At 49.1% G+C, this 27,689-nt stretch overlaps 1 protein-coding gene, 1 long non-coding RNA gene and 1 pseudogene across 3 annotated transcripts; 2 read left to right on the top strand and 1 right to left on the bottom strand.

Moving 5' to 3' along the window:
• MIC-1 (MHC class I related antigen 1) lies at positions 84 to 1,222 on the top strand (annotated as a pseudogene).
• On the bottom strand, positions 10,402 to 23,933 carry LOC100153163 (MHC class I polypeptide-related sequence B). 2 transcript variants are annotated; one of them, XM_013977606.2, is made up of 6 exons: positions 21,390 to 21,547; positions 16,557 to 16,811; positions 15,991 to 16,275; positions 15,138 to 15,416; positions 14,897 to 15,016; positions 10,402 to 11,304 (listed from the first exon to the last, which is right to left on the bottom strand). In XM_013977606.2, the coding sequence occupies exons 1-6, from the start codon at positions 21,526 to 21,528 to the stop codon at positions 11,195 to 11,197; spliced, it is 1,188 nt and encodes a 395-aa protein (XP_013833060.1). In that variant the 5' UTR covers positions 21,529 to 21,547; the 3' UTR covers positions 10,402 to 11,194. The 2 variants fall into 2 exon arrangements, with proteins under 2 accessions (XP_013833060.1, XP_003128354.1); XM_003128306.4 differs by lacking the exon at positions 21,390 to 21,547 and adding an exon at positions 23,786 to 23,933 and having other exon boundaries at positions 10,405 to 11,304; positions 16,557 to 16,806.
• LOC102165507 lies at positions 24,015 to 26,777 on the top strand. Its single transcript, XR_002345612.1, has 2 exons — positions 24,015 to 24,474; positions 25,610 to 26,777. It is a non-coding gene; the product is annotated as an uncharacterized LOC102165507 (long non-coding RNA).

The raw sequence follows: 27,689 nt of genomic DNA, 5'->3' as shown, positions 1-27,689 counted from the left end.
CACGTTGGCTGGAGTTTCTCACTTGGCGGGAGGAGACAGAGGGACCTGGGGACTGGAGGAGTCACTGCCAGCCCGGGGGGCAGGCTTGCATTCCCTCCAGGAAATTGTGAGCTGTGAGATGGGAGAAGACAGCCACCCCAGGGGCGTCAGGCGTCTCTACTACGATGGGGAGCTCCTCCTCTCCTGCGGCCTGGAGACCCACGGATGCACAGTGCCCCAGGCCTTGGCTCAGACCTTGGCCCTGGAAATGGAGAAGACGTGCGACATGGACGAGCTAAGCAGACACTACTGGGCCCACGTGCGGGGAGAGCTTTGTGCAAAACTGCAGGGCTATCCGAAATCCTGGACCAGCTTCACAGAGAGAACAGGTACCAGGCCTGGGCCAGGGGCCTTCCTCTCCCCCAGACCCCGAGAGCCTCCCCGCCCCGGCCCTGCCCGTTGGGAGCTCCCTGAACTCTGGGCTGCATCTGTGTTCCTTTGGCGCTTTGTACAGTGACTTGCTCTTCTGGTCAGTCCTCCGCAGAAAAAGCTGGCGGGGGCGGGGGGGAGGGGGATGAACCACCCCCGTGACAAGAGTCCAGGGGAGCAGTGGGCCCTCTGACAGAAAAGCGTCCCAGGGAAGATGGGTGGCAGGCAGGAGAGGAAGCTTCTAGAGTGGGGGACGGGCCCCCTGGCTCCCAGCCTGCCTGTCACAGGAGCCCACCCCTCACAGTCCCTCCTCAGCATCAGCACGTGGACCCAGGCGGGGGCGGGCCCATCCCTCCCCCTTTGCCTCCAAAGGAATGGGGCCTCGGGGCCCAGAGCAGACTTGGGGAAGGTTGGGGTGCATGAAGGCTCAGCCAGCGGGGGAGGGTGGGGAGGGGCAGCCCTGGTCTCTTGGTCCCCCTCAGTGGGGAGCAGGGCTGGGCCCCAGACCTGACTGGCTCTGTGTTTGCTCCCTCAGTGCCCCCAGCAGTGACGGTGACCTGCAGTCAGGCCTTGGAGGGCACAGACAACCTCACATGCCAGGCCGTCAGCTTCTCTCCCCAGAATATCTCGGTGGCCTGGTATCAGGATGAGAAAGCTGTGAGCCCAGACACCCAGCAGTCTGGGGGTGTCCTGCCTGATGGGAATGGGACCTACCAGACCTGGGTGACCCTAAGGGTCCCCCAAGGAGAGGAGCAGAGGTTCTCGTGCCACGTGGAACATGGTGGGAATCACAGTGTCCACGCCGTGCCCTGCGGTGAGCCTGGGGGGATGCTGGAGGGGGTTCTGCCCCTGGGAGAGCCAGAGGCCAGGCTCAGGGGGAGGAGAGCAGGCCTGTGGCTCTGGGGTGCTGGGGTTATAAGAATCCCTTTTTGCAGGAAAGGCTCCAGGGCGCCAACATCGATGGTGGGTCATTCTGGGTGTTGCTGCCTTAGTTCTTGTTGGTTTTTTTTATTTTTCTTTTTATTCCTTTTTATGGCTGCACCTGCAACATATGGATGTTCCCGGACTAGGGGTCGAATTGGAGCTGCAGCTGCCGGCCTATGCCACAGCCACAACAATGCTAGATCCTTAACCCACTGAACAAGCCCAGGGATCAAACCTGAATCCTCATGGATACTAGTCAGGTTCTTAACCAACTAAGCCACACGGGAATGCCCTCTTAATTTTATTTGTGTTTGTGTGTGTTGTTACCAACTCCAAGGCATTTGGATGTTCCCCAGCCAGGGTTCAAAACCAAGCCAAAGCAGTGACCATGCTGGGTCCCTAACTTCTGGGCCACCAGGGAACTCCCAGTCCTCCTCTCTAAAATAGGAATAATACTTGAATTCCTGGGTACTTTGTTCATTCAACACGGATTTATTACGCACCCACTATGTCAAATATGTGGCATTTTGCCTTAGGATCTCATCAGAGTAAATAAACTGTATTAAAAATGCCGTAAATTTTTCATATGTGCTTTATGTCCAAGGACAGCATGGCCTCCATTTTTTTTTTGTAACAAGGCCTCCTCCTCCTTGCCTGGACTGACACGACTATTTCTCCTTCCACTCCTTTCTTCTTCTCCTGCCAGTGCCGTTTGCCCAACCACTTCCCTTCCTTCCTTCCACTGCCTTGGATGAATGGATTTTTGTAACCTTAGCTGTTGCATGAACTTTCATTTTCCCGTGAAACACACATTTTGGATGTGGGAGGTAGAGGAGAATCTGTCACTGCCTTTAGAGCATCGCTGTCTTGTTTCTTGCAACTCAGGTTAGATTTTGGTCTCCTGCTCCACTACAGAAAACAAGCCTGAAGAGACGGGACGGGAGGAAAGACCTCACCGCCAGAACTGCTGGGTTTTGTCGTTTTTGCTTTTTTTTTAATGGCCGCACCCGAAGCATATGGAAGTTCTCAGGCTAGGGGTCAAATCAGAGCTGCAACGGCCGGCCTGCACCACAGCCACAGCAACACAGGATCCAAACCGAGTCTGTGACCTACACCACAACTCACAGCAAGGCCAGGTACTTAACCCACTGATCAAAGCCAGGGATCGAACCCACATCCTCATGGATCCTAGTTGGGTTCATTAACCGCTGAGCCACGGAGTTCCCCTGGTGTTTTGTTTTGTTTTGGTTGTCTTTTTGCCTTTTCTGGGGCCGCTCCCACAGCATATGGACTTTCCCAGGCTAGGGGTCTAATTGGAGCTGTAGTCACCAGCCTACGCGAGAGCCACAGCAACTCGAGATCTAAGCCACGTCTGCGACCTACACCACAGCTCATGGCAACCCTGGATCCTTAACCCATTGAGCAAGGTCAGGGATCGAACCTGCAACCTCATGGTTCCTAGTCGGATTCGTAACCACTGAGCCAAGATGGGAACTCCTGGGTTTTGAGGAGGGATTTCTTTCTTCTCCTTGACGGGGGGAAAAAGCTTTTTCACTGGTGCGTTTAAAGTTCACCAACTTTAGGGAGGTATCTGTTTTGGACAACCCAGAATGCTCAGAGAACGTGAACTTTTAAATTCTGGTGGTTTGAATTTCCTTTTGGCCATGGCTGGGTCTGTCTGGTATTTCAAAGGAATGCTGGGTGCTGCAAATAGGAGTAAACTTATTAAGCCCATGAAAACTGTGAGGAGAAAAAGGCTGCAGATGGAGAGGCATTGAAGGCCACTTCCTCTTGAGCCCCAGCCCCAAAGACCCTCTCCCTCTGATGCTGTCCCTGGCCTAGAGCTGAGATGCTCAAGACCAAGCTGAGGGTCACCTCCCTGGACACACTGTGGTCATGCACAGCGACCACATGCGTCACCCTGAGGATGATCTGGCCTCCAAGGCTCGGTTTCTAAAGGAATCCACACTATTGCCTGTGCAGTGAACATTATTATAATTTTGTTTGTTTATTTTTTTGCTTTTTAGCTCCGCACATGCAGCTTATGGAAGTCCCCAGGCTAGGGTCGAATTGGAGCTGTAGCCGCTGGCCTACTCCACAGCCACAGCAACGCCAGATCCCCAGCCCATTGAGGGTGGCCAGGGATTGAACCTGCGTCCTCGTGGACGCTAGTTGGGTTCATAACCCACTGAGCCACAACGGGAACTCCTTATCATTACAAGTTTTTATATATCATGCCCATTCCTTGCAAGTGTACCCCAGTATGCTCTAGGGAACTATAATATACCATCTGGATACAGCCTAAAGAAGGTGTGTTGATCAGTGTTGCTTCTTCTTCTTCTTCTTTTTTTTTTTTTTTTTTGGTCTTTTTAGGGCCACACCCCGCAGTACATGGAGGTTCCCAGGCTAGGGATCGAATCAGCTAAGCTGCCAGCCTATACCACAGCAATGCTGGATCTGAGCCAAGTCTGTGACCTACCCACAGCTCAAGGCAACACCAGATCCTTAACCTACTGAGTGGGGGCCAGGATTGAACCCAAGTCCTCATAGATACTAGTCGGGTTAACCACTGAGCCACAACGGGAACTCCACCCCCTCCCCCGCTTTTTTTTTTTAGTGAGAGTCGCAGTATTTATTTCAGGTTCTCTCTCTTTTTTTCTTTTTTCTTTTTGGCCACACCCACAGTGTGTGGAAGTTCCCAGGCCAGGGATCAAGCCTGTGCCACAGCAGTGACCAGAACCACAGCAGTGAAAACGAAGGAGCCTTAACCCCACTGGGCCATCAGAGAACTCCTGGTGATTTCTTCTTTTAATAAAGGAATAGGAGTTCCCTAGTGGTCTAGTGGTTAAAAGATCCGGGTTACCACTGCTGTGGCTCTGATGTCTGCTGCGGTGCCGGTTTGACCTCTGGCCTGGGAACTTCCACATGCCATGGGCGAGGCCATGAATTTTTAAAGAATTCAAAAATAAAGGAGGAGACAGCAGGCCTAAGCTAGACCCCCTAGATATGCTCTCAAGGAAATACGAACCTTGAGCAAGTGGCAAGAGTGTGAACACTGTGGATGTATTTCATTTTTTACCCCAATGGTTGTTTCTTTTTTTTTCTGCCATGCCCCATGACATGCAGAAGTTCCAGGACCAAGGATCGAACCTGGGCCACAGCAGCCTGTGCCACAACGACAGCAACACCAGATCCACCGCGCCACCTGGAAACTTCCCCAATGATTGTTCCTTAACGAGACTGAGGATCAGTATTGCTGCCCCATCTCAGCACTGCCCTGGTCCCCACCTGCTTGGAGCCTTACTTCTTCAGCTGCCTCCATGAGTCTATAATCTATATCTGTTTTCCCAACACATTCCCTTTTTCCCACAGAGTAAGACTGATTTTGTTTCTTTACAAATAACCTAGCTGGTTACTTCACAAAGGACATGATGCTGTGGGGAGGCGAACTGAGATATATAGAGAATTTATTGGGCAATTTTTAACTAACAGGGAAAGTGATGAGTGACGGAAGAAAACACATTTATTAGCTATTTGGTATAATCCTTAGAGTCAGGAGGGTTGCAGAGAGGCTTTCCAAATGAAAACCTAACACATGAGTGTACGTGACTCTTGCAGAAATCACAGCATATAAGGGAGGGCAAACGCAAGATGTGTCTAGCAGCATAAAATACACGTTAAACAGGGAGTTACTGCTGTGGCTCAGTAAATAGTAATAACACTTCGAAACATGCTACATGCACTTCAAAATATGCTGATAAGAAACTAGTAAAATATTAATTCCATCAAAATGAGAGAGGGGGGAGTTCCCTTGTGGCACGGCAGGTTAAGGACCTAGCATTGTCACTGCAGCAGCTCAGGTGCCATGCCAAGGGTTCATTCCTTGCCCTGAGAACTTCCACATGCCATGGGCATGGCTAAAAAAGAGAGAGAGAGAGAGAGAGAGGGAGAGTGAGTATAAAAATAGGGAAAGTGGAGTTCCCATTGTGGCTCAGTGGTTAACAAACAAACCTGACTAGTATCCATGAGGATGCAGGCTCGATCCCTGGCCTTGCTCAGTGGATTAAGGACCCAGCATTGCCGTGAGCTGTGATGTAGGTTGCAGACACGGCTCGGATCTGGCGTTGCTGTGGCTCTGGCGGAGGCTAACAGCTGTAGCTCGGATTTGACCCCTAGCCTGGGAACCTCCATATTCTGCGGGTGTGACCCTAAAAAGAAAAAAAAAATAGGGAAAGTGTGCATATCCGTGTACATTATTGCAGCATTAATCACAAAAGCCAAGAGACAGAAGCAAACTGTGTATTGATAGATATGTGGATAAAGAAAATACTGGGTATGTATAACTGAATATTATTCGGCTTTAAAAAGGAAGGAAATCTTGCCATTTGCTTAGCTTGGATGAACCTTGAGGACATTATACCAACTAAAATAAGCCAGCCACAAAATGACACATACTGGAGTTCCCTGGTGCCCTGATGGTTAACAATTCAGTGTTGTTACTGCTGTAGCTCAGGTTTGATCTCTGGCCAGGGAATTTCTGAGTTCTCTGGGCACAGGGGGAGAAAAAAGTCCCCCAGATGCTGCAGGATCCCACTTACATGAGGTGTCTAAAGTAGTCACACTCTTAGAAAGAGAATGGTGATGGCCAGGATCTGGCAGGGAGAGAGAACTGGGGTTTTTGTCCAATGGGTGCAGAGTTTCAGTTTTGCAAGATAAAAAGATTCTAGTGATCTGTCACATAATAACATTCATATATTTCACACCACTGTACTGGATGCTTAAAAATGGTTAAGTGGGTATCAGAACTATGAGGTACCACCTTACACCACTCAGAATGGCTATCATTAATAAATCTACAAGTAACAAATGCTTGGGAGGGTGTGGAGAAAAGGGAACCCTCCTACACTGTTGGTGGGAATGTAAATTGGTACCCCCACTATGGAAAACAGTATGGAGGTACCTTAGAAAACTAAATATAGAACTGCCATATGATCCAGCAATCACACTCCTGGCCATATATCTGGAAAAAACTTTAATTAAAAAAAAAAAATCATGCACCCCTGTGTTCATTGCAGCACTGTTCACAGTAGCCAAGACAAGGAAACAACCTAAATGTCCATCAGTGGATGAATGGATTAAGAAGATGTAGTATGTATACTCAATGGAATACTACTGAGTCATAAAAAAGAACAAAATAATGTCATTTGCAGCAATATGGACGTAACTAGAGGGTCTCATACTAAGTGAAGTAAGTCAGAAAGAGAAAGACAAATACCATATGATATCACTTACATGTAGGATCGAAAATATGGCATAAACGAACCCATCTACAGAGCAGAACAAACTCATGGACATGGAGAACAGACTTGTGGTTGCCAAGGAGGAGGGGGTGCAGCAGAGTCAGCGTTGTCTCTGCAGCAGCTAAGGCTGCTGCTCGGGACGCGGGTTTCATCCCAGCCCAACATAGTGGGTAAAGGAACTGGTTTTGCCACAGCTGTGGTGTGGGTGACAGCTGTAGCTCAGATTTGATCTCTGGCCCTTTCATATGCCCTGGGGCTGCCAAAAAAAAAAAAAAGGTTTTAACTCCATTATTGTGTAACATGTATATTCACATATTCCAGTTCAAGCCTCATGCTTTTTTTTTAGGTCCGCATTCAAGGCATATGACGATTCCCAGGCTAGGAGTCAAATCGGAGCCACAGCTGCCAGCCTACGCACAGCCACAGCAACTCGGGATCCGAGCAGCCTCTGCCACCTACGCCACAGCTCACAGCAATGCCAGATCCGTAACCCACTGAGCGAGGCCAGGGTTCGAACCTGCATCCTCATGGATCCTAGTCGGGTTCGTTAACCACTGAGCCACGACGGGAACTTCCATCACAGGATATTGAATAGAGGTCCCTGTGCTATACAGTAGGGTCTTGTTTGTCCATTCTACATATAATAGTTTGCATCTGTTAATCCAAAACTTTCAATCTATCCCTCACTGCGGCCCTCAACATCCCCTTTGGCAGCCACAGTCTGTTCTCTGTGTGTGGACTCCACCGCACTTTGAAACACTGCCCAGTTGATGGTGGAGGGAGATTCTAGGAGGGTGGCCCTGCTCCAGCTGTAGAGGAATCCAGTCTAGGTGGGAGCAGGGCAGAGGATTATTTCCAAAAGGGAGCAATTCATAAAAAAAACAAAGTATCTTCTTTTTTTTTTTTTTTGCTATTTAGGGCCACACTCACAGCAAATAGGAGTTTTCAGACTAGGAATCAAATCAGAGCTACAACTCCCAGCCTATACCACAGCCACAGTGACTCAGGATCCAAGCCACATCTGCAGCCTACACCACAGCTTGCTGCAACACCGGATCCTTAACCCACTGATCAAACCCGAAACCTCATGGATACTAATCAGATTCGTTTCCACTGCACTGCAACGGGAACCCCTCACTTCTTGAAAGATTCATACAAATAGAAGAAACATCAAAGTTAAATTAGTGAGAACAACACAGAACATAATCAGACAAAAACAAAGTCAGTTATTAAATCTAGGAGGAAGAGTTCCCGTTGTGGCTTAGCAGTAAAGAACCCAACTAATATCCATGAGGACGCAGGTTTGATCTCTGTCCTTGCTCAGTGGGTTAAGGATTCAGCATTGCCGTGAGCTGTGGTGTACACTGGTGGCTACAGCTCCGATCTGACCCCTAGCCTTAGAACTCATATGCGTAGGTGAGCCCTAGACAGAAAAATAAATAAATAAATAAATAAAATAAAATTAAATTAAATTAAATTAAATTAAAAAAAAGGAAATCCAGGGAAAACAAGAGGTTGTGTAGAAAGTAAGAAGAGTTCACATATGAAAGCATTCGTCATGGAAAAGAAAAAGCTGAAATAACTACAATTACTGTGGAAATAAACTGGGGAAAAGAAGGAACTGGAAGTAAGAAAGAAGGCAATGACTATTAACTATTGCACCGTGTCATGCAACAAACAGTGGCTGCAGCAGAAAAATCCAACAGGGGTATTAATAAGGCATTGTGTGTAGGGATTTGAAAGTACAGGCCAAAACAATCAACTAAAAATATTGAAAGTGGCCACCTCTGGGAAGGCAGAAATTGAGAAGAATCGGAGCGGACTACAATAACAGGCTATTTTGTGAGAAATCTGGCGCTGCTATCTGACTCTTTAATTTATAAGCAATTGTGCCTCTGATTAAAATAACCACCCAAAATTAAATGATTATGAAAATTTTTGTTTGTTGACAACTGAGTACAACATAGGCACTTTCAGAGTTGACTAGAATGCAAGAATATGCGAAGGAAAACAGGCAGGCATAAATGTGTAACACCAACCCTGAAGAAAAACATGAAAGAGTATGTCGGTACCCACCTATCTGGGTAGATAGATGCATGAATGAAAATCCTCGGAGTTCCCGTCGTGGCTCAGCAGAAATGAATCTGACTAGCATCCATGAGGACACAGGTTCGATTCCTGGCCTCGATCAGTGGGTTAAGGATCGATCCAGCATTGCTGTGAGCTGTGGTGTAGGTTGCAGACACAGCTTGGATCCCCATTGCTGTGGCTGTGGCATAGGCTGGTGGCTGTAGCTCTAATTAGACCCCTAGCCTGGGAACATCCACATGCCATGGGTACGGCCCTAAAAAGACAAAAGACAAAGAAAGAAAAGAAAAGAAAATTCTCTATCCCAGTTACCTAACTGTGCACCTGGGGAACCAGGCAGGGAGGGAACAGTGACTGACAAGGGCCCTTGGTTACCCTTTTGCTTCCAGGCACGTGTTGTACAGCTACAGGAGTGCCCCCTGCAGCTGTCTCCAGTCTCTGGCAGGTGCGCCCTGGTACACTCTGCCACCAGTGCTTTCCCTGGGCAGGGCTAAGGTTGTCTTGACCAAGAAGAGCACCGTGTACCGTGTGCCCCAAAACCAGAAGTCAGGAAGGACTGAGGTAGAGGAACAGCTTACCTCCCCAGCTCCACTGCAGAAATCAGTCTGAACTGATGGCGGGAGATGCTGATGCTTGGTTGATCCTGCCCCACTTTTTTTTTTTTTTTTTTTTTTTTTTTTTTGCTTTTTAGGGCTGTACCCGTGGCATATGGAGGTTCCCAGGCTAGGGGTCTAATCGGAGCTGTAGCCACTGGCTTACGCCAGAGCCACAGCAACTCAAGATCTGAGCCACGTCTGCAACCCACGTCTGTGACCTACACCACAGCTCACGGCAACACCAGATAGTTAACCCACTGAGCAAGGGCAGGGATCGAACCTGCAACCTCATGGTTCCTAGTCGGATTCGTTAACCACTGCACTATGACGGGAACTCCTGGATTCTTTACTCTCTTATCAACTCAGTCCACATATCCCCAGCAGTCATGACACCCCACAGCAGCCGCCCCTATTCCTGCAAACCCCAAAGCCCTGTCCCCATCCTCCTCCCTGATATCACCCTTCAGCTCTGCTTCATCATGTGAGGGTTACAACTGTTCAGGGGAGATTTCCCCCCAGCCCTGCCCCCAGATTCGGCCCCTGAACACTGGCCCCAGGTGTTCACTGCATCTGCCCCCAGCCCTTTATGCTTTGGTGTGAATCTGTTGTCACACTAGGAGCTGGAGGGCAGAGAGGGGCAGCTTTAAGTGCTACATCAAGGCACTGAGATATACACCTCTCCTCCACTATCCCTTCCCAGACATATGAAATAAAACACAGACCAAATTTATTTATTTATTTATATTTTTTTGTATTTCTGTCTTTTCTAGGGTCACACCTGTGGCATGTGGAGGCTTCCAGGCTAGGGGGTCTAATTGGAGCTGTAGCCACCAGCCTATGCCACAGCCACAGCAATGCCAGATCTGAGCCGCGTCTGTGACCTACACCACAGCTCACGGCAACGCCAGATCCTTAACCCACTGAGCAAGGGAAGGGATCGAACCAGAAACCTCATGGTTCGTTAACCACTGAGCCACGACGGGAACTCCCTATAAATATATTTAAAGAGCAAGTAAAACATTAAATTATGCAGATATTGCAGACATGAAGTAATGCATACATAATTGTGAGAGGAGGTAACAGGATAGCCCGAGTTTCCAGAAATTTATTAGCCATTTAAGCAGAAGCTACAAGGAAACTTATAGATAAAGCTTACTGATAATATATAAAATATATTATATTATACTATTAAGAAATACTTATTTTTAATATATAAAGCTTATTGATAATATATAGAATATATATTATACTATTAAAAAAAATAGAGGTGTTATTAGTGTGGTGCAGCTGCAATGATCTCAAATCTTCTGCAGCATATGGAGGTTTCCAGGCTAGGGGTTGAATCGGAGCTGTTGCTGCCGGCCTACACCACAGCCACAGCAACGCCAGATCTGAGCCGCATCGGTGACCTACACTACTGCTCATGGCAACACCGGATCTTTAACCCACTGAGCAAGGCCAGGGATCAAACCTTCATCTTCATGGATGCTAGTCAGATTTCATTTCTGCTGAGCCACATCGGGAGCCCCTGTGTCTCCCTTTTCACAGATGAAGAAAGCGAAGCACCAAGAAGAGAAGTGGTCTATTATAAACTACACTTCAAAAAACAATTTAAAAAAATTTAAACTAAAATAATTCAGGGCACCAGCAGCACAGGGAAGTTTCAGGGCCAGGGACTGAAACCCTGCTACAATAACGACAATGAGCCACAGCAGTGACTCTAGATTCTTAACCCACTGAGTCAGGAGGGAACTCCCAAAACTAATTTAAAAAATAACAAACCCCTTGCCCTTCCCCCACCCCCCACCCCCCACACACAAGAAAAGTGACAAAAAGGCCAGAACAGGGAGTTGAATTCAGGCCTCCTGGCTACACAATCTAAGCTCCTTCAGTTGAACTGATGGCTCTGGGTTGGAACACTGGTCTCTGGTGTGAAGCCGTTCTAGTTAGCACCTGACTTTGTTGTAGGTCTTCGAGCTCAATGGACTCTGGGGAAAAATAAACCAAAAAAAACCAATAAATGACCAATTGATTGCAGAATATTGCTTTTTATGCCCTGAGATGCTCCTTCAGTTGCTTCAAAGTCAGATTCTGCCTTCCTCCGAGGGAAGAAAACACCCCTCCTGTGTCCCCAGCCCTTGCTGGTCTTCTCCACTATCTCCATCCACACTGTCACTTGTCCCAGCTTCCACCCTCCTCCACAAAAGGAACAAACCTTGGCAGGACTAGGGGAAAAGATCCAAGGGTGGAAACCCAAAGCCCTGCCGCCTTACACCCAGACCCCTCTCCCAACACCATGCCAGCCTCCCTGCCAGACCCGCCCTGGATCCGTGTTCCTCCTGGCCTGGGAGTAGACACACACAAGGCCCAGCTCTCGCCTCAGTCCTCAGGCCTCCTCACCTGCACAAGCACCTGCCACGAGGGCCACTGTCTACTCTGCCGCCCCGCTCCATCTCAGGCCCTGATCTCCACGTACAGCCCAGCCTCCTTCCCACCCCCAGCCCCAAGCCAGCAGCTCCTCACTGGAAAGCCCATCAGGATGCTCAGCAGACAGCAGACTCCTCTAGAAAAACTAGGCCCCCACAGGCTCTGCCCCTGACCTGACCCTGGAGCAGCCTTTGCTTGCAGAGGCCTGACCATGCTCCAACCCTCACTCCCGGCCCAGGCTCTCAGGTGGCCCTTGGCCTTCCCTGCTCCTTCCCGGTCCACTGGCCCCTGGAATCCCAGCTCCAGCCCCAAGTGCTTGGCTGAGGCGGCCCAGGCCTCCTGCCCTGTTCCAGGCAGGGATTCCAGCCAGGACCTGCCCTCACTACTGGTAAGGGATCTGCTTCTCAATGTGGATGAGGGGTTCTTGAGACCCACCTCCCTCCCCTGCCTGAGGCTATACCCGGCCTCTCTGCCACTGCCACTGGGACTGCCACTGCTCCCTTCCACCTCCCACAGGGAGCTCCCCATTTCAACTCCTGTTGCATTTAATATGCACTATTATATTAATATGACACTTAAGATGTCAGCTGTGGAGGAAATCCTATTAAGGCTAGCCACCTGAACGCATAAACATTTTTACTGGACATCAAAAATTTCTTGGAGTTCCCATTGTGGCGCAGTGGTTAAGGAATCTGCCTAGGAACCGTGAGGTTGCGGGTTCGGTCCCTGCCCTTGCTTAGTGGGTTAAGGATCCGGTGTTGCCGTGAGCTGTGGTGTAGGTCACAGATGTGGCTCAGATCCCACGTTGCTGTGGCTCTGGGGTAGGCTGATGGCTACAGCTCCGATTAGACCCCAAGCCTGGGAACCTCCATATGCTGCAGGAGCAGCCCAAGAAATAGCAAAAAAAGACCAAAAAAAAAAAAATTCTTAAGTGATTTTGAGAAACTGGCACATAATTTTCACACTGTTTTCCCAGGAAATGTCCCAATGACTTACAAGACAACAATGTCTGCCTCAAGGAAACCAGAACTGAGGTTCGTATTGCGGGGTGGGGGCGGGGAGGTGCCCTGGGTGAGAGCCAGAGCCACTGGAAACCTGCCCAGCCCCTGCTCTGGCTGTGACATGGACAGAGCCCCTGGCTATGGGGCCAGGTCGCTAATGGTCCCTGTCTGCCCAGGCTGAGGGGCGACTGATAAGGAAATGAGGTTCACTGAGGAGAAACCATCCCCCAACCATAAGGGGGACACAGAAGCCATGGAATCAATAGGAGGACCCGGGTTCCTGCACACCCCACCCCCTCACGGTCACTAGCTCTGCCTTTTCTCTTGGCCCCACACAAAGCTCTGCTTCTCTTTTCCTCCCCCATCCACCAACCTGATTATGGGGAAATCGATTTGACCATCCCCCACCCCCCAAATCTACAGAGCAGTGGCCAGCATGAGGAAGGGAACTGGCTCTGGGAAGGCAGGGTGAGGCCACAGGGCAGACCCCGTGTCCTTGCTCCAAAGTGCCCCTGGACTGTGTCCCCAGGGGCTGGACAGGAAATACACCTGGAAGTAAGATAAAATCAGTGATGACAGGCCTGCCTTTTGTGGCACAGCAGAAACACATCTGACTAGCATCCACGAGGATGTGGATTAGATCCCTGGCCTCACTCAGTGGGTCAGGGGTCCAGCGTTCCTGTGAGCTGTGGTGTAGGTCAAAAACACGATTCAGATCCCTTGTTGCTGGGGCTGTGGTGTAGGCCGACAGCTGCAGCTCAGATTTGACCCCTAGCCTGGGAACCTTCACATACTGCAGGCGAGGCCCTTAAAAAAGGGGGGGGGGGTAGTTCCTGTTGTGGCGTAGTGGTTAACGAATCCGACTAGGAACCATGAGGTTGCGGATTCAATCCCTGCCCTTGCTCAGTAGGTTAACGATCTGGCGTTGCCGTGAGCTGTGGTGTAGGTTGCAGACGCGGCTCGGATCCTGCATTACTGTGGCTCTGGCATAGGCTGGTGGCTACAGCTCCGATTCGACCCCTAGCCTGGGAACCTCCATATGCCGCGGGAGCGGCCCAAGAAATGGCAAAAAGAAAAAAAAAAAAAAAACAGTTCAGTGACGGCAGTGCCAGAGGATCGGCTGCTTAGCCAATGATCAAGCAGTACCAGCTCACCAACCCTCCACATCGTGTGCAAGGAAACCCCAGCAAGTGTGGGACAACATGATGGGAACTTGAGGAGGGTGCAGGCCGGGAGCAACTCAGAGGGAAAAACACTCTGGAGCCAGTTCAGAGGAGAAATTTGAGAGACGGTGAAACACCGCTGTTAAAAGTGGAGCCTTGCAAGGGAACATCACAGGCATGATTCTGGCACTACCAGCTGACCCCTACTTTGGGATTGTGGTTCTTTTTTTTTTTTTTTTTTTTTTTTTTTAGGGCCATATCAGCAGCATATGGAAGTTCCCAGGCTAGGGGTCCTGCAGCTATTGGAGCTGCAGCTGCCGGCCACACCAGATCCGAGCTGCATCTGTGACCTACACCTCAGCTCACAGCAATGCTGGATCCTTAACTCACTAAGCAGAGCCAGGGATCGAACTCAAGTCCTCATGGATACTAGTTGGGTTACCACGGAGCCACAAGAGGAACTCCCTGGGCCTCGTGGTTCTTTTATTTGTATTCTCCATAATAGCTAGAAAACTGGGGGAGAACTATGCAGACTGGAAGTGATGAGGCCATCGCCTTTCCTCTGAATTCCTCCAGTTTTTAACACTGCTCTACCAGGTCAGAGACATTTCGGGTTCCCTCTGGATCGATCCAGAACCACCTAGATCCCTCCAACCAGCACATGAGCTAATACAGCCCCCCGAGAGGAGCCCTGGTGAGCCTGAGGGTGGAGATGAGATGAGAACCAAACACACAACCCTCACTGTTGCCCAGGCTCACCCAGAGAGAGAAGAGGCCATGCCGGACACCGAGAGCCCCAGCCTGGTGCTGGCTTTGGGCAGAGTCAAGAGGTGAGAACAGATGTAGTTCCCATCCCCCTAACAAACTCTTCAATGTCCAGCTCCTGGTATAGAGGCTTGTCATCCTGTCGTATATGTGCAGAGGGACATGTGGGGGTCCCTACATCCCGGCACCCCCTCCCATGCCCACCCCCTGCCCAGATTTCTCACCTTGGTGCCTCAAAACTAATGGGGTCATCTTCGTGTAAGAACAGAACCAGGTCACGATGAAAATAACTAGAGTCAGAGCACCCGAAATGATCCACCATCGATGGCGCCCTGGAGCCTTTCCTGCAAAAAGGGCTTCTTATAACCCCAGCACCCCAGAGCCACAGGCCTGCTCTCCTCCCCCTGAGCCTGGCCTCTGGATCTCCCAGGGGCAGAACCCCCTCCAGCATCCCCCCAGGCTCACCGCAGGGCACGGCGTGGACACTGTGATTCCCACCATGTTCCACGTGGCACGAGAACCTCTGCTCCTCTCCTTGGGGGACCCTTAGGGTCACCCAGGTCTGGTAGGTCCCATTCCCATCAGGCAGGACACCCCCAGACTGCTGGGTGTCTGGGCTCACAGCTTTCTCATCCTGATACCAGGCCACCGAGATATTCTGGGGAGAGAAGCTGACGGCCTGGCATGTGAGGTTGTCTGTGCCCTCCAAGGCCTGACTGCAGGTCACCGTCACTGCTGGGGGCACTGAGGGAGCAAACACAGAGCCAGTCAGGTCTGGGGCCCAGCCCTGCTCCCCACTGAGGGGGACCAAGAGACCAGGGCTGCCCCTCCCCACCCTCCCCCGCTGGCTGAGCCTTCATGCACCCCAACCTTCCCCAAGTCTGCTCTGGGCCCCGAGGCCCCATTCCTTTGGAGGCAAAGGGGGAGGGATGGGCCCGCCCCCGCCTGGGTCCACGTGCTGATGCTGAGGAGGGACTGTGAGGGGTGGGCTCCTGTGACAGGCAGGCTGGGAGCCAGGGGGCCCGTCCCCCACTCTAGAAGCTTCCTCTCCTGCCTGCCACCCATCTTCCCTGGGACGCTTTTCTGTCAGAGGGCCCACTGCTCCCCTGGACTCTTGTCACGGGGGTGGTTCATCCCCCTCCCCCCGCCCCCGCCAGCTTTTTCTGCGGAGGACTGACCAGAAGAGCAAGTCACTGTACAAAGCGCCAAAGGAACACAGATGCAGCCCAGAGTTCGGGGAGGTCCCCACGGGCAGGGCCGGGGCAGGGAGGCTCTCGGGGTCTGGGGGAGAGGAAGGCCCCTGGCCCAGGCCCAGTACCTGTTCTCTCTGTGAAGCTGGTCCAGGATTTCAGATAGCCCTGCAGTTTTGCACAAAGCTCTCCCCGCACGTGGGCCCAGTAGTGTCTGCTTAGCTCGTCCATGTCGCACGTCTTCTCCATTTCCAGGGCCAAGGTCTGAGCCGAGGCCTGGGGCACTGTGCATCCGTGGGTCTCCAGGCCGCAGGAGAGGAGGAGCTCCCCATCGTAGTAGAGACGCCTGACGCCCCTGGGGTGGCTGTCTTCTCCCATCTCACAGCTCACAATTTCCTGGAGGGAATGCAAGCCTGCCCCCCGGGCCGGCAGTGACTCCTCCAGTCCCCAGGTCCCTCTGTCTCCTCCCGCCAAGTGAGAAACTCCAGCCAACGTGCCTGCTCCCTGCTCCCCTCCCTGTCTTCCCTGTGCTGCTGAGTCAAGGCCACCTCCATGCTCAGCTCACAGACCCCCTTCCTCACCCATCCCCCCCACCCACCCCAGGAATCCAGTGGAAAGGGACAGGTGACTCTGGGCCACAGACTCTCCTGGGAAATGCCTCCCGGCTCCCTCGACCCCTCCCCACTCCTCTCACCTCCTTTCTCCTTCTGCAGGCCCAGGATTTCTCCAAGACACTTCCTGAGGTCCTCTACTTTCTCTTTCAAATCCTTGGTCTCTTTACGCCATGTCTCAGTGCTCAGGTTTTTTGCCCACAGTCCCTGGGGCTCAACTGTGCCTCTTTCACGGCGCAAGAAGGCCTGGCCATCCAAGCGTCCCTCAGCAAAAAAGGTCGGCTGCACAGATCCATCTTGGGCCATCACCGTGAAGTTGTACCAAAGATTGTGCTGTGCTGGGGAAGGAGGAACCACAGATGAAACTGTTTTCTGGAAACATGCGTGCATCAAATGTTTAACAGAAAAGTTCTGGGGTCCTGACCTTCTGCAGGCCTTAAGGATGCAGATCATGCATGTGTACAAGGGGCCAGAAGGAGGATTTCCAATATAGGGGGCAAAAGGGAAAAGAGAAAGGAAGGAGAGGGGAAATGAGCAGTGGAGGGCGGGATGGAGATCGGCAAGCAGAGGACAAGTGCCAGGCAGGAGGGGAAGGGGGAGAGGCTGGCTTGCAGGGGGCAAGGGAGAGGCAGGAAGACCAGGCTGAGTGGAGGTGGAGTCAGAGGGGCAGGGGTCAGGTCAGGCCCAGGAGCAGAAGAATCCCTGGTCTGAGGCGGGTCGGGTGAGATGGAGAGAGAAGCCTGCTGCCTGGGGTGCAGGCTCAGCACAGACACGGTGGGCTCAGGGAGGGTGAGATGTGAGGCCAAGGGGCCTGAGAGTCTGGGTGGTCAAGAGGTGGGAGCAGAGCAAGGTGCCACTGAGGGAGATGTCGAGGGACCAGCGCAAGGAGAGTCTGGCACCTGTGGGCTGGAGAGAGGAGGCCTCAAGAGGGTGAGCTCAAAGGTGCAGGAGGGCGGAAGGGGCAGCGCCGGGGGAAAGGCCCCCATTGAATGAGGACCCAGAGCAGGTGCCTGCAGTGGGGTGAAGTTAGGAGGATGGGTGCCAAGAACAGAGGGGCTGTGCACTGTACTCAAGGCCCAATCGTGTTAGCTCCAGGGCCCCCACCCCATGATGAAGAAAGAGTAGCGGGGATGGAGGGACATCCCTTTGGGCCAAAGTCACCCCTGGAAATGTAAGGTTAGTGAAAGCTGGGAGGAGGTCAGAGCCTTACAGGTGACAGAACTCACAGGTAAAGAGCCATGAGGGGAAGAGGAGGGGACCTGCAGTGGGGAAGAAGAAGAGGTTGAGGATACCTTAATCAGAGAAGAGCAGAGAGAAGGGAACAGCAGGGAGGACAAATTCTGACCACAAGAGATGGCAGGGGAAAGAAATCAAAGATGACACAAATAGATGGAAAGACATACCATGCTCTTGGATTGGAAGAGTTAATATTATAAAAACGACTATACTACCCAAGGCAATCTACAGATTCAATGCAATCCCTATCAAATTACCAAGGAAATTTTTCACAGAACTTGAACAAAATATTTTCAAGTTTTTTTGGACAAACAAAAGACCCAGAATAGCCAAAGACATCCTGAAAAAGAAAAATGGAGCTGGAGGCATCAGGTTCCCTAACTTCAGACTATACTACAAAGCAACAATCATCAAAACCATATGGTACTGGCACAAAGACAGAAATATAGATCAGTGGAACAGGATAGAAAGCCCAGAATTCAACCCACGCACCTACAGCCAACTAATCTATGACAAAGGAGGCAAGAATATTCAATGAAGAAAAGACAGCTTGTTCAATAAGTGGTGCTGGGAAAACTGGACAGCCACATGTACAAGAATGAAATGAGAACACTCCCTAACACCATACACAAAAATAAACTCAAAATGGATTAAAGACCTAGATATAAGACCAGACACTATCAAACTCTTCGAGGAAAACAGAGGCCAATCTCTGACATAAATGACAGCAACATCTTCTCAGATCCACCTCTTAGAGTAATGACAGTAAACACAAAAATAAACAAATGGGACCTAATTAAACTTAAAAGTTTCTGCACAGCAAAGGAAACCCTAAACAAAATGAAAAGACAACCCACAGAATGGGAGACAGTCTTTGCAAATGAATCGACTGACAAGGGATTAATCTCCAAAATTTATAAACACCTTCTGCAGCTCCATACCAAAAAAAAACAAACCACCCCATCCAAAAATGGGCAGAAGATCTAAACAGACAATTCTCGAAAGAAGACATACAGATGGCCAAAAAACACATGAAAAGATGTTCAACATCACTCATTATTAGAGAGATGCAAATCAAAACCACTCTGAGGTACCACCTTACACCAGCCAAAATGGCCATCATCAACAAGTCTATAAACAATAAGTGCTCGAGAGGGTGTGGAGAAAAGGGAACCCTATTACACTGTTGGTGGGAATGTAAATGGGTGCAACCACTGTGGAAAACAGTATGGAGAGTCCTCAGAAAACTAAACATAGAACTACCCTTTGATCCAGCAATCCCACTCCTGGCCATCTATCCAGAGAAAACCATGACTCACAAAGACACATTTACTCTGATGTTCATCGCAGCACTATTTTCAATAGCCAAGACACAGAAACAACCTAAATGTCAATCAACAGAGAAGTGGATCAAGAAGATGTGGTACATGTACACAATAGAATCTTACTTAGCCATTAAAAGGAACTAAATACTGGGATTTTTAGCCACATGGATGGACCTAGAAATTATCATGCTAAGTGAAGTCAGCCATACAATGAGACACCAACATCAAATGCTTTCACTGACATGTGGAATCTGAAAAAAGGACAGACTGAACTTCTTTGCAGAACAGATACTGACTCACAGACTTTGAAAAACTTATGGTCTCCAAAGGAGACAGTTTGTGGGGGGTGGTGCTGGGGTTGTAGGTTGGAAATCCTATAAAATTGGATTGTGATGATTTTTGTACAACTATAAATGTAATAAATTAATTGAGTAATAAAAAATTTTAAAAATAAAATATACCATTACAAAATAAAAAATAAAACTTGTGAGAGAAAAAAAGAAATAAAACATAAAATTATAAAAAAAAAAGAGAGAGATGGCAGGGGAGGAGACAGGAGAGAATCAGGTGTGGGAACTGGGCACAGAAGAAAGTTAGCCTTGACATTAGTGGGGGAGGGGAGAGTTGAGGAGAAGGTAGAGAAAGGAAGCCACAGAAATCACAGGAAGAATCCTTTTCCCCCCAACATCATCACCCTCTAACTTCTGTCAAGCAAAGTAAGCAATAAACAATCTATAATAAGACTAGAAGCAAATCTATAATAAGACTAGAAGCAAAGGACTAGCCCAGAAGCCAGCTTGCCAGATTACTCTGAGAAGCTGCTCCAGGGAAGCAAGTTTTTCAGCACAATTTTATAACTTATCAGAACAAAAAACATTAAACAAGTCAGGGGTACATTTCTTCAAGTTTCAAAAAAAAAAAAAAAAAAAAAACCAGACCAGCACATACAGTATGGCCTTGGCACCTGGGAAGGGAGGCATCATCGTAGGGAGGCATCATCGTAGGTGTGCCAGCACTGGTGTTCCAGAAGAGGGACATTTAGCCTTTGCTTTTAATATGGACAATTTTTTTTTTTTTGAGAGTTACACAAATAGTATATTTCCTCCAGCTTCTCTCTCTTTTTTTTTGTCTTTTCTAGGGCCACATCCGAGGTATATGGAGGTTCTCAGGCTAGGGGTTGAATCAGAGCTGTGGCCGCCAGCCTACACCACAGCCACAGCCACACCAGATCTGAGCTGCATCTAGCGAACTACACCACAGCTCACGGCAACGCTGGATCGTTGACCCGATGAGCAGGGCCAGGAATCAAACCCTCAACCTCACGGTTCCTAGTCAGATTCGTTAACCACTGTGCCACGACAGGAACTCCTCTTCCAACTTCTCTTGCTAACATCTTATAGAGCCATAGTACATCTATCCAGACCAGGAAATTAATGCCACTAAACTACTGCTGACTACACTACAGACATTGCTTGCACTTTTCCAGTTTTTCACAAGTGTCCTCGAGGAAGATGGCTATTTCATCTTTATTTTTAACATGGACATTCTTTATTTCTGGTCAATGTGCCCTTGCCTTTAAAAAAGCAGATGTACAATGTACGTTTAATAGGCCACAAACAGGCTATTTTAGAAAGCATAAAATTCAAGGTAATTGTAAATCAACTATTACAGAAAGAAATAAAAATCTTAAAAATTTCAAGGTAACTCAGGTATAAGCCAGAACAATTTCCGTATGTGTAAAAAAATATTTTTGCGGCTTCCCTCAATGAAAAGTGCCCACAATAGTAGGAAGTGCGGTTCAGGTTTGGGCCCCTCTTATCACTCCTGATCACTAGAAAAGGACACCTAACTCCAAGGACTGAGACCCCTTGAGCTCTGCCCTCCTGGAAGCTCCGGTTTTCAGCATCCATAAATAGGAAGAGGGCAGAACTAAGAACAGGAGAGGACAGAGCTAAGGGCAGCCCACAAACTGGCACGAAGTGGTGGCCTCAGCCTCAGACCTCAAAGAGCCTCCGAATGTCTTTGACACGAGCACCTCAGGGGGGAGTCTTCGCACCCAAGGGAGGAGGACCGCGAGATCAGAGAATGGCGAAGTCTGAAGTAGAGCGAATGGGGAGGGTAGGTGCCGCACGGAAAGTAAAGGTTGGGAGTTGGGGGAAAAAGAAAAAAAAGCGAGATTGAGCCTTGGTGGCAACCGCAGCGTGCGGTCCTCTCGCCACTTTACCCAGCCCCGGCCCCAACTCCCGATCGCCGCCGCACCGCAAATGACATGGCCCCCCCGACACTCGCGGATCTCACCTGCACCCCTAAACCGCCCCAAGCTCCCAGCTGAGGACCTCAATGAACCCCACTCACCAACGACGGTACCCGGGAGTACAAAAACAACGCTTGCCAGAAACGACAGGTAACGGCACAGTCCCGCGAACCAAACTTTATCCATGGCCCAGAGCTTCCGAACAGAACCGCCCGCCACATTCAACCTCGGGATTTTCATTCAATCATCCCAAATGGGACACTCGCTCCGCCCCAGCTGAGCCCGCCTCTCAGGAAGGCGAGGAGGAGCTGCTCAGCGAGGGAGGGGCGGGGCCTCCGAGTGTCTCAAGAAAAGCCGCACCTAATAACCAATTAGCCGCCTGCAATTTAGGATCCCGGCGAAAGGCGGACGCAGGGTTAAGTGTAAACAAACGCCGAAGGGACAGACTCCGAGCCCCCACCTGAGAGGCACCCAGATCCTGGCCCCCTTCCCTGCAAAGAAGAGCTCCCCACCCCCAGTCCCCGCCACCGCCCGCTGCAGCCGGGGCAGTTTTAGAGACGCCCCACTCTTAGGGCCTTTCTTGTTCTCTTCCTTCAGGCGCAAGTTCGGTTCCACATGCTCTCCCTCCACTTTGCCCACCAGTTACTGGCAAAAGTCAACGGAGACCAGATTTGCAGACCCCTTTTGCAGATTCAGCCACCTCTGCTACCAGAGTCCAAACTCTCCTAGAGGTTTCCTCTATTATAATCTCCTCCTCCTCCCCAAACTCCGAGACCCTGATGGGTCTCTGGGTCTCTAGTCCTGAGAGATTATACAAAAACACTCCTGTGTTCTTTAAAAGGGTGAATTATGTGATGGCTGAACTGTACCTCAATCATAATAAAATAGCAGTAATCCAAAGAAAAAAAAAATTTAAGGAGTTCTCGTTGTGGTGCAGCAGAAATGAATCCGACTACGAACCATCGAACCATGAGGTTGTGGATTCCATCCCTGGCCTTGCTCAGTGGGTTAAGGATCTGGCGTTGCCGTGAGCTGTGGTGTAGGTCGAAGACCCGGCTTGGATCCTGCGTTGCTGGGGCTGTGGTGTAGGCTGGCGGCTACAGCTCCGATTAGACCCCTAGCCTGGGAACCTCCATATGCCATGGGTGCAGCCCTAAAAAGGACAAAGGACCAAAAATAAAATAAAGTAAAATAAAATAAGAATAATGCCATCCTGAAAACTTCTTCTACTGAAAGCTGTGCTTCATCCCCAACACCCATCTTAGCCTTTGGAGTATCTAGGCCATGGTCCTCAAACTTGGCTGCTTAATAAAACCACTTGGGAGTTTTTACTCTCCATATGTCTAAGCCATGGCCAAAACCAATTGAATCAGTATCCCATGGGTTGGACCTAGGCCTTCCTATCTTTCAAAACCCCCTTAGCGATTCCAATGTGTAGCTAAGTTTTAGAACCACTGTTCCAGCCCGTGGTTTGAACCTCCCTGCTGGTACCAAGTATGCCCTGCCTTGAACCTCATCTTACCTTCTTATACTACCCCCATTAGACAACAAGCCACTTTAGGATCAGGAACCATGTTCATTTCATCTTTGTCTCCCTGAAAATGCTTTTTAAAAAGTTGTACTCTGCTTCTCATTACTAACCATTCACTAATGTCCTTATCCACTACTTTTCCTGTGGATGGAAATGACATGCCTCAGAAAGTTTTAGCCATTTCTTAGATTTGACATCCATTTTTATTAATTAACTACTTTGACCATTACAATTTATTTAGAGGTCAGGGCCTGTTCCATTCTCAGAGAGATTCTTTTCTTTTGTTTTTTTAAGAACATATTTTTTAAGACTATTTTATATTTTTGTTTTATATTGGAGTATAATCTATTCTTTTTTAGATTCTTTTCCCAGAAAGCTTCTTTTCATTGCAAAAGGTTCCCAGGGTAGTGAAAATAGAGAGAGGCAGATGGAACGCAGCTCTCTTGAAGCTGGACCCAAACTCTTTCCTCCTTCAAAGACTTGCTAGGTGTGACAGCTCCTGAAAACTGTCTCATTCAAGTCACCCCTTTCCCTCCCCCCCAAAAAAAGACCTTTAGGGGTGCAACGGTGGCTTAGCAGTTAGGGATCCAGCCTTTTGGCATAGGCTGGATCCCAGGACCCTGACCCCTGGCCCATGGCCGCAAAACTTCCTTAGGCAAATCCCCCCGCCGGGGGTGGTACCGACTTGTCATACTAATAGTAATATGCTAGGATCATCCCACAGCGCTGAGAGATGATTGCAATGACAGATAAAGCTAGCTACTCTTCGCGAGAAGTAGGAGAGGCTTCGATGGTCCAGGACTCCAGTTTTGGAGTGCTCTCCTGAATTTAGGCGGGGCTGCCCCTGCCCCGTCAAGCCTCACAGCAAGTCTTTTGCAAAAAAGCTCGCAGCTTCCAGCCTCCTCTGCTCTGCCCCGTAAACTACTTTTTCTCCCTCCACTCTTTCTTTTGTACTCCTGGACTCACCGGCATAGTGGCGTCTTTGTCTCCGCAGACCCCTGGCACAACTCGGTCCGGAAAAGAAAACCGAAACCTCCCAGCTCTCTCCCACTCTTGCCTTAACCCAGGGCGTAGCTTCACTAACGCTCAGAAAATCACCCGCCCTCCAAACTCTGGTCTAAAGGAAATCAATGTTGCGCGTGGATTTAAAACAAAACTACGGTGCTATTGGCTGGCCGGGAGGGAAGTGAGCTGCGTGTAGGTTTCTGGTTCTCAAACTGCCGGACATTAACATCTGTCTGCGGACTGTGAGAATGCGGACCTCCCCAGGTCCAAGGAAATTCTGAATCCGTAGGTCTGAAGGGAGATCAAGAATCAGACTTATTTTACTCATCTGGATTGTTCCAAGGCCCGTGAGTAGGGAAATGCTTCTTCCAGTCCCTCCCCCACGGATCCCACCCTTGGACTCTTGGATCCAAGTACACTTTTAAAGCTACGAGTTGCCCCCTGGAAGGAAAACGCCCGCCACGGACTTGGTCCGCCCAGAAGAAAAACTGAGACTAAGGATTCAGGATTCAAAACCCGCCGAGATTCTGCCGCGTTCAGGGAGGAAACTTCTTTAGATCCAAAGTGACTTCCTGAGATAAGACGACAGCAGAACCAAAAATAAATAAAATAAGACGCCAGCAGAGTCCGCGGTTTACATACACGCCCTGGTGAGCACTGATTTTAGTAATCATATCTGACAGGGGGGTGAGTCACGTTCAAATACACAGGAGACAAGCTGTAAAGGAGAGAGTGGGAAAATGAGAGGGGGAACAGAGAAAGGGGTGAAGAAAAGAAAAGAGAAGAAAAAGGAAGAAAAATGCTCCAGGGAAATACATTTTTAAAGATGTAATTTTATGGTTTCTAACTTTATTCTTTATCTAGTTCTGTCATTTATTAAAATTTTGCCATAGCTGTTTGATCACCCTCTGAATACAGAAATAGACAGCTAGTATTATTACTGGACCACTTGAGAGTAAGTTGCAAACATCAGGACCTCTTAACTCCAAGCATGCAGGGTGCAGCTCTTAGCAACAAGAACAAGATGTTTTGTTTACCTTACAAAAGTACAAATTCCAAAAAAAATAATATTTTTAAAACCAACTTAAATACAATGCAGCTATTTGAAATGCACAGCTGTTTGAGTTTGGGCAATTTACATGCTCATGTCACCATTACCACAATGAAGATGTAGTGGTTAAAAAAAAAATATGATAGAACATTTCCACTCTCCTCAAAGAAAAAGCTTTGTGACATAATTCCATGCAGCCAATATAAGGAACAAAATAGATTTTAATGTATTGATATGAAAAGATATGCCCTACACACTTTTTTCCTTTTTTTCCTTCCTTTTTTTTATTTTTTATTTTTTTATTGGCAGAGGCCAGGGATCAGATCCCACTTAACCCGCAGCAGCAACTTCACATCCTTTAACCCACTGCGTTTTCCGGCGCCGCAGAGGCACCACCAATCCCGTTGGGCCACAGTGGGAACTCCTTAAGCTTTTGCAAAAGCCAAAAAACATACTGAAATTTCAATGCCACTAATACCATTACAAAAGACATATTTTAAATACAGGAAAACCCGGAAGATTGCTCTCCAAAGTTTTAACAGTGTCTCCAGGGAGTGAGAGAACTTGGTGGCTTACAATTAGTCTGAAATGTTGTAATTTCCTTTTAGTATAAATTTGGAAAAACAAAACAAAACAAAAATTTGGATTTGTAGGGGAAGGGGTCAGGGAGATACTGTGACATTAAGCCCCAAAGTTAACAGTTTTTATGTTTGCTTTTTGTTTTTGCTTCACAGTGGCATTTGGGAGTTCCCCAAGCAAGGGATCCAACTCAGGCCACTTCGGTGACAACAAAGGATCCTTAATCCACTGAGTCACAAGGGAACGCCTTTGTTGTTTTTGGGTTTTGTTTTTAATAAGCTACAGATTTTAAAAAATCAAATTAACTAAAATCCAACACCAGAAGCTGTATTTTGAGATAATCTTTCACATTTTCAGAGCCTTGAATTTTTCAAAGAGTGCTTTTGAAAGGGATGTTTTTAGTGGAGTGGACAGACACATACACAAGCATTTATGAGGCACAGACTCATAAAAAGACACACAAATGGGGGGCACACAGGGGATCCTGTCACATTTATGATCAAACCATATAGTTTGAAACCTGTCTTGCCATTACGTTCTCCAGTCGAGGAAAGTTTGGGGCAAATCTTTTCCTTAAGCCTCCATTCGTCCTTGTGAAAAGTTAAAGGCTTTCAGAGCAAGTCTGAGGAAGGACGCGGATATTCTTCTGTCTTTGGTCTTTTTAGGGCCACACCCAGCGGCATATGGAGGCTCCCAGGCTAGGGGTCTAATCGGAGCTGTAGCCGCCGGCCTACACCACAACCACAGCAACACAGGATCCTAGCTTTGTCTTCGACCTATACACAGCTCACAGCAATGCCGGATCCTTAACCCACTGAGCAAGGCCAGGGATCGAACCACAACCTCGTGGTTCCTAGTCAGAGTTGTGTCTGCTGTGCCTCCACGGGAACTCAGGACACTGATTTTCTGATCTGAGGAAATTTCGAGAATGTTGGACAATGGCAGTGTCTGGGTAAGAGCATCCAGCCCCACCTGGAGCATGCTTGCTCTAGGTCACAGTTTGGCCCCGGCTCAAGGAGAGGACGAAGAGAAACTGCACCCGCTTTTGGCTGAGCCTGGCGCCCAGGCAGCTGAGCAGGATGTGCTTCTGCTCACAATCACCACCCGACCCGCTCTGCTTCCTGTAGATGCTGAGGGAGCCCACTCGGCCTTGGGAGGCCCAGCTGGTTCAAGAGTTTTGTGCCGAGACCTGGGCTGCTCCTGGCGATTTCTGATGCGCTTAAACTGCGAGGAGACTGTAAATTTTTTCTTTTGAAAGATTGGCTTCTATCTCCCACTCTGACTGGTTTACCAGATTCATCTCAATAAAACACAAAAACAAAACAAAGTCCAAGTCTGATTTTTCTGGCCAACAGACGGTCTGCACTCTCCCTATTCCTTACTCGTTCCAGGACTGCGGGCAGTGAGCTTCTGGGCTCCAGACCCGCCGTCCTCAGGTCTGGCGCCTTCTCTCAATGACTTCACTTCTTGCTCAGCTCCACTGGGCTTTGTCTCTACTCCTCATCCTTTCCTCCTCTCCAGAATCTCTCTCACCTTTTTCAAAGGCCTTTTTTTGGAGCACAAACTCCTCCCAACCCCAGGAAAAAAAGAGTGCCAAAGACCAGTGAGAGAAACCCCGAAGGACCTCTGTGGCTCCCTGTCTGGACATCAGCCCCTACTCCCACCCTACCCCGTCCAGCTCTCTCTCTGTGTAAATGGAGAATCAAAATTTAGGAAACATCCCCACCCTGGCACTGCATTCGAGAGTTTGGTGGAGGAGGAATTCCCCTCCTGGCTCAGTGGAAACGAATTTGACTAGGATCCATGAGGTCGCAGGTTCAATCCCTGGCCTCGATCAATGGGTTAAGGATCCAGTGTTGCCATGAGCTGTGGCGTAGGTCACAGATGTGGCTCAGATCGCACATTGCTGTGACTGTGGTATAGGCCGGTGACTACAACTCTGATTCAACCTCTGGCTTGGGAGTCTCCATATGCTGCAGGTGCAGCCCTAAAGAGACTTAAAAAATAAAAATAAAATAGAGTTTGGTAGAGGAGTCCTATTGTGATCCAGCGGTTTAAGGATCTGGTGTTGTTACTTAGGTTGCTGCTGTAATGCGTGTTCAACCCAATCTCTGAATGGCCCCAGAACTTCCACCTGCCCTTTTTGTGTGGCAGGAAAAAAAAAAAAAAAAAAGTTTGGTGGGGCTCAGTGGGTTAAGGATCTGATGTTTTCACTGCTGTGGCTCTGGTTACTGC

Source organism: Sus scrofa, chromosome 7, assembly GCF_000003025.6.
Source record: "Sus scrofa isolate TJ Tabasco breed Duroc chromosome 7, Sscrofa11.1, whole genome shotgun sequence".
Classification (NCBI taxonomy): domain Eukaryota; kingdom Metazoa; phylum Chordata; class Mammalia; order Artiodactyla; family Suidae; genus Sus; species Sus scrofa.
This window is presented reverse-complemented; position numbering and strand designations above follow the sequence as displayed.

Bases quoted from the DNA above. Each gene is read 5' to 3' on its own strand.
- LOC100153163 (XM_013977606.2), bottom strand. From the start codon at position 21,528: ATGAAAATCCCGAGGTTGAATGTGGCGGGCGGTTCTGTTCGGAAGCTC. The intron at 16,812-21,389 runs GTGAGTGGGGTT...CTCCTTCCCCAG, and splicing joins ACTCCCGGGTACCGTCGTTG to CACAGCACAATCTTTGGTAC. The intron at 11,305-14,896 runs GTGAGAAATCTG...ATTTTTCCCCAG, and splicing joins ATTAGTTTTGAGGCACCAAG to AGTCCATTGAGCTCGAAGAC.